This window comes from Pagrus major, chromosome 15 (assembly GCF_040436345.1).
Source record: "Pagrus major chromosome 15, Pma_NU_1.0".
Classification (NCBI taxonomy): domain Eukaryota; kingdom Metazoa; phylum Chordata; class Actinopteri; order Spariformes; family Sparidae; genus Pagrus; species Pagrus major.
The window spans coordinates 3796713-3814580 of NC_133229.1; the positions used below are offsets into that span (position 1 = coordinate 3796713).

At 38.9% G+C, this 17868-nt stretch overlaps 1 protein-coding gene across 1 annotated transcript in view; it reads right to left on the reverse strand.

The window, feature by feature from the left end:
* Positions 1 to 12708: 12708 nt before the first annotated feature.
* The window catches only part of slc18a2 (solute carrier family 18 member 2), a 106537-nt gene continuing 101377 nt past the window's right edge, over positions 12709 to 17868 (reverse strand). Inside the window, exons 14-15 of the mRNA XM_073482487.1 lie at positions 15717 to 15850; positions 12709 to 12816 (exon numbers count right to left, since the gene is read on the reverse strand). Of these exons, the coding sequence (XP_073338588.1) occupies positions 12709 to 12816; positions 15717 to 15850 (242 nt within the window). The remainder of the gene's footprint in view (positions 12817 to 15716; positions 15851 to 17868) is intronic.

Sequence of the window (17868 nt, forward strand, 5' to 3'; positions counted from 1 at the left end):
AGTATTCAGGAAAACACCACTACAAAGCAAAATGAGGCTAGCGGAGAACAACAAGAAGAGGATGCTCATAAAGCTACAGGGAAGCAGGAGCTTCCTCAGGCATTTAATATTAAGTCTCAGTCATCAAGACAGCCTATGCGGCCATGAAAGCCTGTGCTAAGGCAAAAGCTGCTTGGGCTGAACGCAGAAAAAGAAGCTGACATGATGAAACTGAGAGCAGACCTGGAAGCAAGCATGCTTAAGCAAAAAGCTGACTATGATGCCAGACTCCTTTTGTTCCATTGCCAAAGAGCTGCTGCTGGATCTGAAGCTGAAGCTACAACATATGAGGAAGCTGAAGTTGAAAGCGGGGAGCTCAGTCAAGTACCCTATGATGAAGAGGAGCCCCTCAGCACAGTCCATCGCACCACTGAGTTAATTCAACAGCAGTCTAGTTGTTCCCTGAGCTGCCTTCAAAACACGTTGCAGCGGAGTCACAAGAGATAAGAATAGATACATTGGAAATATCTGACACCAAACCAACAATGTACCCTTGCAGCACACAACCAGTTTACAAAGAAATAAAGAATGAGCCAACAAAGACTTACCTTCACAGCACTCAGCCCACAACCAATCCTGTAAAAGAACATTTACCTGAGCAACAATGTGGACAAGATTTTGCAAGATATCTCATTCGGAGAGAAATGGTCAGTTCTGGTCTTATGCAATTTGATGACAAACCTGAAAATCATTGGTCATGGAAGGCCTCCTTTCTGAGCGCTACCAAGGACTTGAATCTTTCAGCCAGGGAAAAGCTGGACCTGATGACAAAGTGACTTTGAGTGGAAGCATCAGCGCAGGCAAAGAGAATTTGTGCAGTGCATGTCCTCAGTCCCACAGCAGGGGTCAACATGGTTTGGCAACGTCTCGAAGGGTGTTATTGAAGATACTCTGCTCAAGGAGACTGAGCATTTTCCAAGGCTGACCAACAGAGATAATGTCATGCTGAGCGAGCTAAATGACTTTCTTCTTGAACTGGAGTGTGCTAAGGAAGATCGTGCTCTACCAGGGCTCACTTCAGTGGATACAGCTCATGGGATAAAACAAATAGTGGAAAAGCTCCCTTATAACATCAAGAAAAATTGATAATATTTGGAAGCAAGTACAAGGAGGATTACAGAGTGGCTTTTTCATCCTTTCTTTGTGTTCTCCAAGTTTGTCCAGCAATCGGCAAAAATAAAAACCAGATTGTCAGTGTCCAATACATAAGAATTGAAAAAATGTAAGCTCTTTAGAGACAAAACCCTAGAAGAGCACAAAGCGTACCTCAGAGAGAATCGCATATGTTATAGATGTTGTGGGTGTACTCGCCATGTTCGCTTTTTGGCGAAATACTGCAAGATGACTGTCAAATGCAAGATGACTGTCAAATGCAACACATTGCGCCGCTATACCCAGGTCCTTCTCCTGTAATCACACAGAGTGTTTTGGCTGACAAGGATCACAGCGGGGGGCAAAGTGAAAGTTCACCACCTTCAGTCACCTCCAAGTGTACAGAGATTTGTGGAAATGCAGATGGCACACATTCGTGTTCCAAAATCTGTTTGTGAAGGCACACTGTAAGAAAAGATTTTGGAGGGCTGTCAATACTATCCATGCAAGTTTTTAAAATTTTCCTTAGTATATTAGTCAGCAAGTAAAATATATTATAATGGGTAAATTCTACCTACATTATGCGTATATGTACACCGCTACAGACAGTAGGGGGTTGCAGAGGATAGTGGAGAGCAGCAAAGCACTTGCCGTAGCGGGGCTGCCTTGATGACGTAGTTGTCGTAACCTTAGCAATGGGTACAGAATGCTTAAATAAGTATAGTGAGGTGTTATCACCTGTGGTTTTAAGCTGTGTTCATGCTGTACCGTATAGTTGTCATATTTACCTGTGTTACTCTGGCGCTGGGAAAAGCTCGTCGTGAGCAGGGAAGATGGCGGACGCTATTTTCCTTTAGCAGAGACTACTGCTCCCTGGTCAATGTAGAGCTCCAGTTTACATGTTTACAGCTCCTTTGCACTTTGTTAATTTTGTGTTTCAAGCATTTTATGGGTATTCTGTTCAAAAATATGTGCCATGTTGGTCTAAGGTCAGTCATATAAATATCCATTGAATGCTAATATGCTGGTATCAGCCGCTATCCTGCCAGTCTGTTTAGAGTTAGTACAGTAGTAATATATGTGATGAAAGGTCTATATTCCTTCATAATGTAATATCAATGAGATAGCATGTAGATTAATTTCCGTATCTGTTTATGGATAAATGTGCCTTTACTGGTTTTGTTTTATGGAATATGTAAAATGTTGGTGAATGTGTAGAAATGATAACCGATGAGAGATTTTGGTTTAATTAAGTGGGTGAGTAAGACAAAAAGGAAAACAATGCATTTGACAATGTGATTATTCAATAAATTCTGGCAAGGCCGACCAGACGAACGGCAGCAAGATTCCTCTGATTCATTATTTCTCCTGTTTTACAGGTAAATAATCTGTTTACATGCACGGCGTAGCAGGACCTGTTACATATCCACTATGTTTTATAAAACTTTTATAAATTGTAGCTTGGTACAGATCTCCCAATTGGTATAAAATACTACAAATAATACATAAAGCTGCTCTCCAAATTTGGATGTAAAGGTCGGATAACCAACGTCATTTTAGTTTACTTTGATATTCTGGTGTACAGAAAATAAATAAATAATAATAATAAATAATAATAATAATAATAATAATAATAATAATTATTATATATATGTGTGTATATATATATATATATATATATATATATACATATATACATATGTGTGTGTGTATATCACGGTCCATTGTATGACTTAGTGCACTGTAGTTACATTATAAAATGTGACACTGCTAATGTGAAGACATAGGAAAAATATAACGCTTACCAGAGCTGTGAGAGTTAAAGATTTGTTGATGTCAAAAGTTCAATGTTAAATACAGTAGTGTTGAAATGTATAAATATATATAAATATGGAAATGGTGTCCCTCTCCCCTCCCGCCCTTCTTCAGCATATGTTCTGGCAAATTCACAGGGAATTTTTGCCAGGACGCATGCTGAAGAAGGGCGTCTTGCCTGAAATGTGGCAAGTGTGGCAAGGATAAACAGTTTAATGGGAGTGCTGTCCTTTATTTTTCTTTTTGCTCATTCACTACAAGAGGGATTCAGCACCCTGTCGAGCATGTTGTGGCTTATTTGAATGTCTACAAAGCAACCACACTGCACAACGGTCGCTCATCCTTTCTCAGCCAATGTTCAAACAGTAACCATATGAAGGAAAACTACTGTGGCATGCCACAGTATCAAGATTTGACCCTCCCTGCATCTATGGAGAACACAAGTCTCACAGTGAGTGCAGACAACCTTGGAAGTGTTTGACAGGACCAAGGATGATGTCAAACCAGTTCCATACATTGATGACAAAGCTTTTCTGGCCATCATGGATGCAGAGGTCCACCAAAACAATGAAAACAGCTGGGTTGCACCTTTGCCATTCCGCTATCCCAGACGACACCTTCCAAGTAACAGAAAGCAAGCCCTGAAACGTCTCTGCTCACTTAGAGGAACTCTAGAGAAGAAACCAGAAATGAAAGATCATTATATCAAGTTCATGCAGAGGTGCTACTTTCCAGTCTTGCTGTCCTCAACACAGAGAAAACAATGTGTGTCTTTTCAGATGCTTCCATGATTGCTATAGGAGCTGTGGCTTACTAATACCATGTTGTAATACCAAAATTGGCCCCTCGCCCTGCACACACCATTCCATGTCTGGAGCTCTGTGCAGCTGTGCTGGCTGTTGAGCTATATGACCTAATCATGGATGAGATCAACATTGAGATGGATGCTGTGAAGTTTTTCACAGACTGTAAAATCGTGCTTGGTTATATCCACATCTCCACCAGAATGTTTTATATATAAGTTTCAAACCACGTCACTCGGATCAGAAGATCCACACACCCTGACCAGTGGTCGACACACCTGAACCCTGCTGATAACACCACCAGGCCAATTCCAGCAACTCAACTCCAGCACAGCAACTGGTTTTTAAAGGCCTGTTATTGTAGTACCTCTGTTGTAGAATTGTGACCCTCTAAGTGCTTGTTGTTGTCCTCATGTAGTGGAAAGTAAGTTTTCTCCCACAGGTTATGTCATCCACACACCCAAATGGAAGAAGAGAGAAGGAGAAGCAGAACCCTGGTGAGAAATCAGATTGCTTGGTTTGTGTGGGGGCCTTGTCTGAACTGACAGTGCATACCTATGAGTGAAAGTAAGTGTTCCAGATGCTCTGGTTGGTTCTCCTGTCCGATCAGCAAGTTCTTGCAAAGGTGGCTGGGCCTGACGTGGATCCTAAGCAGAATCGCCCTTTACAGCTATAGCATCAGGCTACAGCTCCCATTTGCAGTCTGGCAGAGGAATTCAAGGTCACCAGAGCCAGAGAAGTGTGCTGAGGAAGGGTTGCGGCAAAGCATTCTGATGGGCACTGGCTAGGCTTGGCTCAAGAGACTCAGAAAGGTGAAAGCTAACCTAGGAGCAGGTATGCACCGAGTTAGAGGTAGCTTGTGACAGCAGAACGGTGGGTATGCAGAGGGCCTAGAGGGCCTAGATCAAGTGGGAGCATACAACCAGCCAGAAGATTCCCTGTGCAGAACGCTGGAAGGCGGACCCACACTTGGGTGGGTGAGGGTGTCTGTTGACCTAGGGTTCATCAGATGATAGGTCCAGGTTTCACAAAAACTATACTTATGTTGATAAAGCACTAGTTCTGCAGTAAGCATATGACAAATGTTAATATTGGGGCACAGATGTAGCTGAATGGTTAGGCTGTTAGTAATTACACCTGTCAATATAATATTAATTTTGAAAAACTAGAAAAAATAACGTGTAAAATAAAATAACACAGATTCAATCGCGCTCTGTGATGCCCCTTCACCTGGTACGTCACTGTAAAGGAATTTCCATATGTTAGGTCTCACAAGTTAATAGTCTATATACATCTATATAGATCTCCCACTCTGCTCACACAGGAGTTCGGTATCTGGGTCTGCACAGTGGAATGTTGTTTTAAGCAGCTCCCAGACAACCAAGGTCACATTCTGTTCCCCCAACATCTTATCTTCACTTGGATACATACATATATATACATATATATACATATATACATACATATATATATATATATATGTATATATATATATATATATATATATATAGATATATATATATGTATATATATATACACACATATATATATATATATATATATATATATATATATATATATATATATATATATATATATATATATATATATACATACATATACATATCTTATACGAGAGATGCACTGGTGCCAGGATAGACCAAACGCCATATTCTCCTATCAATTACAATGTGACTTAGGTAAGTACATTTCCACACAGTATTCCTCTGCAGGTTAAATAGTGACAGACTGGGAAGTGTCATTCAGAACTAGCATAGCATTGCAATTGTGTTACTGCATGTACTGTTCAGCTATGTTCTCTTTGATCAAGCTTTATTAAATACTTCAATGTAATGTTATGTTCAGACCAAATGCGAGGCAAATTATTTGCGCAACTAGATTACATACAAAGTCAGTGATAGGTTGCGAATAGACAAGAAAATTTGCATCATTCACGTGAGTTGAAAAAGTTGAAAGTTGAAAATATTGAACTCAAATTTTCGCATGACGCTGTGTCACAAAAGCTTATTGGCATTGACATTCACACTGATGTCATGACATTGACATCGCTGATGTCTGGACATTGAACATGGACAAGAAACGTCCGCAAACGGCCATAATCACTGATTGTGGCCGTTTGCAGACACCCAGAGCTGTACGATAACACATCTACTCGTACCGAGACAGGACAAATAAGGAGCTCCCATGGAAGTGAGCAAGAAAGTCAGACTACCTGGTAAGTCATGGAAATATGTCTCAGCACAGCACAGCCCTGATCAATCCGAACTCCATTCAGGAAACAAGCATTTTAAAAGTTGTTTGCTTGTTGTCTGGCCGACAGACCTGACCAAGCATGAATTCAGGCTTTTTACAAGGCAGCATTATGATGTTGTTATTTCAGCATCCTTTTGATCCATTTATTGCAGCCAGATCACAGAGAAATCTCTTTGTTTTGGGCCCATCCCGATGTGGCAAAACCGATTTAGTTACTATTTATTGATTTTAACACACCTATAAAAACTGCCACTCACCGGAGACAGATCGACAAACGCTCCGCAGCTGAGAACTGGGCTGGAATCTGCAGTCATCCAGTCACAGCTCCAGACAGTGAAATTCACCGAGCTGAGAGATGGGCACTTAGTTATTCTTATTTTTTAAAATTATTATTGTTTATTATTTTTTAAATAAAAATTAATAACCAGTCAAACTCGCATGAGTAAAGTGAAGCAAATATTTTCTTTGCATATGGTGATGTAAGGCATCATGTCTCCTGAATCTCCTTTCTCACCTGGGTTAATCAGATGTTTTATAGTAGGGCCTTAATTCTTCACAGTAGAAAATGTAGTTACAACTTCACAAGGGCTCTCTTTTGATTCACTTCGATCTACAGACACAATCGGCACACATGTCATTCACTCAGTAACATCATTAATTAACCTGTGATGAAGTGTTTGACACAGCTGGACATGTATTGACTGGCTGGGTCTCATGGTTTACAATTTTCATCCTCTCTGTGGACGACCTGAAGTCGCAGAACTCTTCTTTAACTGCCCCTTTATTCTTAGGGGAAGTAAATAAAATCATGACCTTTGGGATTTTTTATTGTTTGACGTGAAAAACACAGCAGCTTTTAGAAATGTCACTACTAGCAGTTTTCAATCTAGCACCAACACTTTGACAGCGATTGTTTTCAGCCAAAAGGGGGCGTGGTTGTTCTGGAGACAGGACCGTGACCTGTGGCTGATCTCATCTACACCATCTCTACCAGACTGCTGTTCTCCCAAGACCAACACCAACAGCATGGATATAAACAGAATAGATATTAGCAGGGATACTTCTTCTTGGGTACTGAGGAGCTGCAGAGCTATTAATAGGCAAACTGTAGCCTGTACTGTACATTTACTGCAACTAGAAAACTTCACTGCTTAACATCCCCTCTGCTCCGATCGACACCTGTCTGCTCTGAGTACCATCACAGTAGCTCTGCCTTGTTTCTTAAAGAAGGGGCACAACTTTTTGCCATATGCCATATAAGTCAAGCTTGGAGCATGACTTGATTCCCAGGTTCTGCTACAGTCCATTCAATTTTAGCAACAACAGCACAAAATAAAGTAATTTGTCCAAAAATATTTGGCTCAGAAAAATATGAAATATAGTAAAAATTACAAAATATACTGTAAAAACACCCAGATGGAACTGTTGACAGGAGCACCATTCTGTGCAATTTTTTCAGTAGATCATTTTTGTACCATCAGGGTACTTCAAGCCAGGAATATCACCTCCTTTTGAATTTATAATGTCTGTCTTTTCACTGATTCACTCATCTACCAAAACCTTTTTTACACTGAAATATTTTAAATGCTTCTCATGGCAAAAATTGGTATGTATGATTAATTTGGATTAATTCCTCACAAAACATGTAATTAATTAGATTTGTTTAACCACTTGACAGCACTACTTATAATATTTAAAGAAGAAATGTACGCTGCTGTATTAGTTATTTGAATATCTGAATGCTAAACTGCAAACAGACAGCTGATGTCATGTAACACCTTTCTACATGTTTGTCTATTCTATTATAAGACAAATAATTATGTACAACAGAACTTCAGAATTTGAACTGATCATGTTTTATCCACATGACAGTGTTGAGCAGTGTGACTTTGAACAATAAAAGGTTAAATAGCTACTTTAAATATTTTTGGTGTATTTATGATTTCTCAGCTGTCTATGGTATTGTTTCACCAGTGTTTAGCATTTTTTTTATTTTTCAGCCATGAGTAGCTCCTCATTGCATTATGGAACAACAACATTATGCTCACAATGTTACTTTTACTTCTGTAACACCTGCATAGTGCTGTGATAGGTGGCGTGATATAGCACTTTGAAAACAGGGATAACACCAGTTGTGCTCAGCTTTATACAGTATATTTGCCACGTTTTTTCTGCTTAATATTTTTGCAGTCTAATGTTCTAAAGTTTGTTGGCTCTGTCCATTGAGTTTAAACCACCAAGACTATACAAAGATGATAACATTCAAATAAACAGTAGCACATATCATTGTAAAAGACAATTAAAGTTATAAAATTAATAAGTTATTCAAGAGAGTTTCATTAGTTATTGTACGGTAACTGCAACAACAATGGCATGACAAATACATATTATGCAAATACTTCAGAAAAAGAAGCTGATTTTTTACACCTTTTTATACCTCCCTGTGTCTACTTATCAGTGGCTTTAACAGAGAAAATGATTGGTGAAAAGAGTCAGTTTTGCATTTCTTTCCCTAAATCCATAGTTGAAAAGGGACTAGTTTGACTAAAGAGTCAACACCTTAGGCCTTGAAAAGTTTTATTCTCTCAGAACAAGAGGCAACCAATGGCATCAGCTGTGTTAAACCCTTCTAAAAGGCAGATATTGGTATTTTAGTAAACATCAGGTGTCAGGTCAGTGATATCTGATATAAAGGACAAATAGTGTAGAATGCATTAAGATAATACTGGTTCTCAGTGCCCCATTTAAATCCAAATCCCCAAATATTGTTTGAGAGGCTTTAAATATTTTATGATTTATGATTAGGTGGTACCTTAACTTAAATTAAAACTTTGAATTTTTTGGAAACATGCTTTGATGAGAAGATTAATACCACTTTAACATATGTATGTAAACATGTTCCTTGAACCAGCAGTTGGTTAACATAGTTAAGCAAAATGTCAATGTATTCTTGTAATGCAGATTGATGTGTGAATGTCTATTCACATTTGTGTCCAATCACTGATGTGAATTGCCAGCACATATTGTATGATGTATACTGGATATACTTACAAAGTAATACCCCATCCAAAAATACACAAACAAACAGATCTTTTCCACTGCCTACATTTCAACTTGGGAAACACAGGTGTAAGTAATAACATAATGATTGCTCAGGGCAGAAATACACGGAAAGTGGCAAGATCACCAGGACACGGCAACACATCCCCCACTCAGCTGCTGGTGGGTATATCCATTGAGCTGTCAATCAAAATGCAGTTTACTGTCGTCCGTTGTTTCTATTTTTGGCTCATGATCCAAATCAGTGCAGGAGCTGCTAGTCACTGTTCAATAAATCTAAATGACACTCAAATTACATGTATACAAAAATAAAAATCAGGCACACCTTCATATATTTCAACTTTGCCCTGCACACATCAAGTTATAGTGCTTCTTGTGAGGGATTTAGTCTTCCTCGGAGAAAACGGATGGGAGCCTGCTGCTCCACCTGGATTTCTGCTTTCTATATGTTTCTCCGCTAAGGTCCAAGTCCCAAGAAAGCCACTGCAGTGAAGCAGTACAACACTAAGACCTTGGAACTGAATCAATCCATCCATCCATCCATCCATCCATCCATCCATCTCACAGTAGGTGTTTTTCCTTGGATCGCAGATAAAAATACCTGTAGTAACATCACTGATTAATTTGTGGCCAAGAATTTGAATCCCCAATAGTAGTGCAGATTTCCGTTCTGTCAAGAAAGATATCAGTTCAATATTTCAAAACTAAAAATTTTGAAACAAAATCAATTTAATTTATTGGAATCACACCAATAATTACATTCTGTCTCTGAGACAACAGAAATCTGTGTGAATCTTTTGCTTCACATTCAATTGAGGTGAAATTGACATACAAATTCGCTTCATTGACCAATAGCAAACCAACTTGACAAATCTGGCTTTTGAGGGAAAGGAGAGCTTGACAGTCCAACACAGAAAAAGCTATCACCATTTTATAGCCCTGCTCTGCTGGAATATACAGTAAATTGCTTTACAAAAAAAGACATGGTTTGCAGGCTTCAAGCATCTAAATATAATGCTGCACTGATTCAAATATGTTTGTTGAGGAAGTGGTAAATTATTATATTAAAGCTGGAATACATTCATGAACAATAAGAAGCTTATCGGAGAGATGGAGTTATTGTGAAAGATTATGTGGGAGCGTTTTACTTATTTAAATCATCCATTGCAAACCATTCAAACTTTATTAGGTATAATATATTACTAGGTCCATGCTGTAATACCAAATTGTGAAAGTACAAATATGGTTTGAAGCTTTTTCTTCTGGGGGTGAGTAAGTTTTTGTACTACATGGAAACAGGGCATAGGGTTTCTATATCTGTTTTCCAGCAGCAGTATCCATGGGAAATGTGACATGAAATGGAACAGTTTTTTTAATTTTTTTTTTTTTTTTTTTTTAATGATACTCCACAGAGAGACAAACTTGTAAATTCTTGAGGCCGGTATTCAAATCATGGCCTAGTCCGAAGTAAGTGAATGTGGCCAGTATGAACAATTAAAAGTTAGTCACCAATGAAGTAAAATAAAAAAAAAACATTTAGGAGGGATTGAATTACATGTCATCAACTACAACACTCATATTTCCAGTATACTTCATTAGTACAACAGAGTCATGTCATGTTTGTCACATCGATGTTGCATCGTTCACATTTAAAGATTAACAATAAGGGGCTGACTGGCAAATTTCTGCACGCTACTCCATCTTTTTCCTTTCTTTTTCAATGCCATGTTCACTTGCAGAGTAAAAGTAGTAGTATTTAACAAATCAGTGTTTTTGATGGGCTATACATGCCTTGTAGACTATAATGTGAAAAAGAATTGTTGAGGAGTCTAGAAGAAAATCAAATTTACATGTTTATTTTACTCATTTAGAGCTGAAGTTGGAAAAAAAAACACTAGATAAAATTAAGCATTAACTTCTGTAAACCGATTGTGCACTGAGTCTGACCAGTTGAACCTTGGAAATGGTTAAATGTACAGCGGGACTCTTGAAGTGGGCCAGAACTGACTATTACACAGTATTGGCACTTTTACATTTTACTCTTTCGTGTTTTTTGTCTTTTTTTTTTTTTCATTTTTTCTCCATATCATGCTAGGGACACACAGTAGGTGGCAGCCCCATGAAGAGCGCTGAAGCTTGCAATCAGCGATTGTTTTGGGATCTGTTGTATTTTCCATGGTTACTGCTAATGCAATTAGCAAGAAAACACACTGAAACAAAACACTATTAGAAATAGTATAACTGTTGTTTTTGATTGTGTTCTTACGTATTTATTCCTCAGAGATGAGCAGACACACACACAGACACAGGCTGCAGGCATCAAAAAATACCTCCCCACAGATTATCACACAAGTCTATAATCCTTTAGCTTCTTTGTTGCAGAAGATGTAACATCCCACTATCCAGGAACACATGAAAGGCTATACGTTTCAAATTCACGAGGTAAATATAAAGATCAGCTCTATGTGTGATTAGAAAAGAGTAGGAGAATTGACCAGTGTGGAGAAATGCGCTGCGAGAAACAGCCAGACTACCTACCTGAATGTACATAGGCTATATTGCCGGGCCATACAAGGCCCGCCCACTGGGAAAATACTCCGCACCTGCTAACAATAAATGGAATGTCTTGAATTTCATTCTTTGTAGCTTAACATTGTTTTTAGCAAACATCAAAGTGGAAGTGACTGAAATTAATACGTGAATATAAACAGTATTTCTGTTAAAAAGGGAATCTCTGCAGAGTGGTGAGGGTACCTGTTGTATTGATATAATGAATACAGTATAATGAATAAATCAAGGTAACATAAGTTAAAAGGCATAAAGGACCACTATTTGAAAATGTACAGTATTAATGGATTATTAAATTAAAAATACAACAAACAGCTTTATATGATTGCTCTCTCTGAAGCTGCCAAAATGTAAAAAACAAAAAACAAAACAACAACAACAACAACAAAAACACATAGCTCTGTGATTATAAGGAGTGTATTAGAAAACATTCCTCATCCCTGTCTGAAGCAGCTCAAATGTGTTGACTTCCTCGTGCAGTTCAGCCAGAACAGTTGGTTGGGGCTGTTTAAGTCGTAAGTATGCACTTTAGTATCAATTTAAACAAAAAACATCAACCCAGCTGACAAATCTTCTGGGAATTTCAACAAACAACAGTTTCATGGCATACCTTACAAATACAATACCAACTTACACACCAAGGTTTGTAATAATACTATGGACAGTATCATGAACATACAGTAGATAAAAATGAGACTTTTAATGGCTGACACATAAGTTAAGACAGATCTGTATACCAAATAAACCAGCAAAGCGTACTTGTTGCTCAGCACCCTCCTACTACCTAAAAAGTGCTTTTTGACACATCTCTCTACTGAATAAGGCTGTTGGCTACACAATATCTCTCACACAATGTGCCTGCAACCACAGGTCAAAAAGAACTTTGGTTTACTCCAGTACAACCCCTTAGAGGACACTGAACAGTGAAGACTGAACGCTGAACATGGAAATATCTTGGGTGTTTTTTTCAATGCTGTGTTTTTTTTTCTGCTGTTCCTTTTCTTTTGTACAACAAAATAGATCCTCTGAAGGGTTAACCTGCATGGCTGGTGTCCTGTTAATTATATTCATCATATTCTGGCTCCATGTCTCCACCCTGGTAGTACGTCCCTGTTGTGGAGTAGGACCGTATCTTCATTGAACAGCTGGAGTCCATCAAAATGGCCTGAAAAGACAATTGTTGTAAAGTTCTGTTTCTGCCATAACATGTGTCAAAGTCACCTTAGCAAATGTTTAAAGTTGTTACAGTTTATGTTCCTGATTTGAGAAGGTTCAGTTCAGGTATTCAGATAATTCTATAATTATGCTAAGGTAATAAGGTTCAGTGAAGGTGAGAAGAAAAGAAAAGATGGTAAAGTTTTGTGGTCCACAAAACATTTCAGATGCAGTCAAGCTGGTGCACTCACTTCAGATTGGGTGTGCGCTATTAGTTTAGGGGTTACAGTTAAGATTAAGGCTTAAAAAGGGTTTAAATAACATCCTTTGAAATCAGTTTGTGATCTCGGGGCTTCTGGAGACTAGGATTACACCAGACGAGCTGTATGGAGACATTTGATGTTTGTTTTGGTTGTTTTTTCCGTTTTAAAACAAGTCCCCAGCTACTTCAGTTGTTTAGGAGAATGCTGCAACACTGTTTTGCTGTGAAGCTCTAGAAATGTTTTGTGGACTACAAAACTTCACCTGACTTTCAATCAGCATGGAGGGGAGGAGATAATGAATTTTACTTTTTTGGTGAACTGTTCCTTTAAAAGTCATGTTGAAATAATACATTTATTGCAGTTGCCATTAAAGCCCCTACATGTGAGATTTGAAAACTTCTAGTGGTAAATTCAAGAAAGCAGCTTACTGCAGCTGTCCCTTACTGTTAGTGGGGGGATTTAATATGGATTGGTTACATCTGACCAATGCCCTATTCACTTCATAAGGTCAGAATCAGAACAATCCTGATCTGACAGAGAAGAGAATTCCTAGTGGAAGCTTGTCAAATGTCGGAGTAAAATAAGGCAAATATTGATTGGGAGATAGCAGATGAGCTGAACGGATGGGAGTAACTACACACAAGATGGAATGGAGAAGAGGGGTGATGAATCATAAGCAGATGCTGCATGGAAACAAAAGCCCCTTTCACATATGAACTCTGGACAGTATCCAGAGAATCAGATCAGGATATTGTCCACATTTGCTTGTTCACACATGCAGCACACAACAGGAGATTGTCCATGTCAGACATGCTCACACATGTTGGAAATATTCTGTGTGGTTCGGGCGAGGGGCGGTGCCTGGGTAGGAGGCTACAGACTGCTTCATAATGATGAAGGAGGCTACAGACTGCTTCATAATGATGAATGTTTTTGTGTTGATATCAACACTACGTGCATTTGGATGTATCTGCAATATCAACAAAAGAGTGCAAAGTAATGTACAGACAAGCACAGAAGAGTACAAAGTAGCTATACTCTCTGCATGAAGATCTGTGTCCGGCAGCAGCGTGAACGGGCCATATGGAAGAGTGAGAGACCATGTGGGGAAATATTCTGGGCAGATGTTTTGCCGACCTTTTTGTATGTCCTGGTGTACGTTTAAGTATGTGTTACAGCTGTTTAAACCAACACTAACATGGAAGATTACACGTTGTCGACACGCCCACTCGCTCACTATGAATTCACTCTGGACAATTGTCTGCTCTATTCACACGTGACTCACCCAGATTGAGGATAAGGGAGCTGGCAGGGTAAATCTGGGGCAAATAATGCAGACATTTGTGTTCACACATGCAGCTCCTCTGGGTAAATTCTGGATAAATCCAGAATTGCAGTGCATGTATGAATGGGGCTAAAGAAATGATCATAAGGATGCCTGCCCTGGATAGAACTGCAGGATGAGGAGGTTTAGCCACAAGCATGCAACATTGATGTCCAATGATGAGGAAATTCATGTTTTTTCTACAGTCACTAAAACCTGTCAACATGACATTATGTGTTTCTGTGAAGCCCTTAAAGGAAATGTCAAAATGCATTCATCCACAGCAGACAACTTGGCAACTCCTTTTCTTCAGTCATTTGTATGGGTTAAGAATGTATTTAGACATGATACACACAATAGACCTTGGAGAAACTCCTTTTTCCACTATTGCCTTTGAGATTCCACTAGAAGTTACTCAGGAGTTCCAACTGTGCATGCACCACATATTTTAATGGATTTAACTACAGTATCCATGATTAAATGGTTCTATGTAGCTTATACCTCAACTGTCTCCGCATTGTGTCTAACTGATGTCATTAAATCTGACATACCACTTATCTTGATTTTCTCATATCTCACCTCAGAAAAAGAGACATGAATAAATACATAATACATAAATGAGATAAGCTCAATAACAAGCACTGAACTTAATTCAATTGCAAATTATTGGCATTGGAGATAATTTTTTACATTTTTTATTTAACAAAGCCTATCATTATTGTCTGATGATGAGGTTGGTATATTTAAATAAATAAAATCTTTTAGTTGTATTAGATAATTTTCCATGGTTCACAAAGTTGGTATACTTCCTGTTTTTAATTTCTTCCTGTTTTCTTTAATGCAGGTTGGTATGGCAAAGGCCTTTAGTGAATTTTATTAAAATTTAAGAAGTTGAAAATAAAGTAAGTTAAGTTTAAGTTTTTTAAATCATTTCCCCAAAATATCAATAGAAATACCTAAACTTTCATTGCTGTAGGTAGTCCTGGTGTAAGCAATGTTACTCACTCACAGACTATCCATGTCTGTTATGAAAAAAATAAAAATATCTCTACTTCTGTAGAGTGTGTGTAGTGTGTGACTTTGGTTTGATTTTTCAGGCACCTATTCTAGATTTTTTAGAACTACTCTTCAGAATGATGTCACTCAGGTTTAAATGCAATGCACAAAAAAAGGGGGGGGGGGGGGGGGGGCAATTCATTGGAGCAATTCATTATCAAGCAAAGCCATCCGAGAAAAGTTGTTTGTTGTTTTCCAGTGCTTCTGTATTTCTTTGTGTTTAAGTTGGAGTTGGCTGACTGTATTTGAGTGTGCTTTGAATCTTACTATTTTTTCTTCTTGTCCTGGTGGATTCCTGAGGAAGATGCAAAGAGGAGCAAAGAAAATATCCACGATTCCAATTATGGTCATCACCCAGGGAAAGCCAATACTCTCAGCGATGGATCCTCCGATAGATGGACCTAAATCAATACAGGACAGATGACATACTGGTTTCATTTGTTTTTGTTTGACTGAGGGCAGCACTTTCCATTGCAGCTCTACACCAATATAAAGGATATAGTGGTAACAACAGAGAAACGTCAGGGTGGTAACCTAGTCATTTTTTTGGTAATCATGAGAGGGTAATATTGAAGTTTAATATCTGCAACAGGGAAATAATAGATAGGCTGTTGTGTAATCTTACCAGTAACTTAATAATGGTGTAACAAAAGGCTAATCTGCTCTGAATAATAATGTATCAGGCTACAAACAAAAGGCTTATTGTATTTTAAGATCTTTGCAATTGGTTCGTTTATTTTGGGTAATATGGATGTGGGATAGTATTTTGTTACAAATTTTAGGAGGCAATATTCCAACCCCGCTGGGGCAGAGACTGCCTTGAGGAGGGAGGAAGTGGAGGGTGGCCAAGGCAAGTCCAACAGGCAGAAGCTCAGTTGAAGCACAAGGTCCTTCTTGGGAGTGTAGCACAGAGCAGGGCTGGACTCAGGAGTTTAACATTAACCTGAAGACACTGCAAGTAAGAAGGAGAGGTGGAAGCTGGCGCAGGGAGGAGCGAGCAAGCAGGGTAGTGTCCATGCCATGTCAACAGGGGGCCTGATGAAGTGGGAACAGACGATGGAATGGAATGTCACCTAGCAAGACATCTGGAAGTGGAACCCTCAGAGGATCAAGCTGTTGAATCAGGGGTTCTACGATATACTCTGCCTATCCAATCAGTTCACCTGTCGAAACACTGGCATGCCCCGTATGTTCCAAGAGAGGAACCCTTTAATATATCTAGAGCAGCTGCTATGAGGCACTGGGCAAGGGTTGCTATCACAAACAATTAAGGGAACCTGGGATGCTAGTACTACAGAAGAGCTGAGAGGCAACTGAAAGAACATTTAAGGAACTTCTAAAACCTATTCTGACAATTTTTTTTCACCTCTTCTTAAGTCACAAATACAGGAGAAAAAACAATCACACCGAACAGATCACCAATTGTTTTTCTCATTTGCCTCTCTGGGCTTCCGTATAGTAATGTTACCAATTCACATCTTAACAATACAACACAATAGGTGCTTGCTTTTGGCCCATAGTCCACCATTAAGTTTAGGTTTGGGCCCTTCCATGGAAAAAGTTTGGGCAACCGTGGCCTAGACTTTTGCATTAGTCAATAAAGGAGAGCAACCAAAACAAAGACCCAAAGATTGTTCTGGTTGTTAGCTTTACAAGGCACCAGGCTGGGTGATGTCAGTTTACCTGGATAGGCAGCGGAAAATTTCACCACACATCATCCAGTCCTCATAGAGACAAGACATTATCCTGGTCTCTGACGACACACGTGAAGCTAACTGTGCCCACGGAAGAAAGAATTGCGGAAGCACAAGAGAGGAAGAGGGAGATGGTGGAGGACAGTTGCAGGAACGAGTTGAGGACCAGGTGCAATCCAGTGGCGGTGGGTAGTACAGGTTTGCAAGCCATCCCCTCAGCAAAGCCTATAGTAAGTGTCTTTATGGCTCTGACTGAAATGGATGACACTTGTGGTCAGCAGAATGCAACTTGAGCACAGGTTAAGGCTTGATCAACCTTGATCGGGTCCCCTGTAGCACCACCTGAATCACCCAATCACTCCCGGATACAACACTGATGATATGTTCAAATACATGAATCAGAAGATATTCAAGTGCTGTGCTTTCTTACATGGAAACACATATGGTGCTTTCTGTGCTATAACCACAAATTAGTGCTACAAGATGTCACTTGTTTCTAGTTAAGGCCATGCTAACATTACTTTAACCTAGACACCAACTACCAGAACCACTGGCTGGAAACACCTATTGTGATTTCAGAATAATAACCATGAAGCAGGCTTATATGAACCACCTTTTTTTTTGTAGAAATATGTGATGTAAAACTAAACATCAAAGGCAAATAATCAATAATTGGTCTGGTATTTCAAACTGAATAACTATAAAATGAGCACTGAAACATGCAA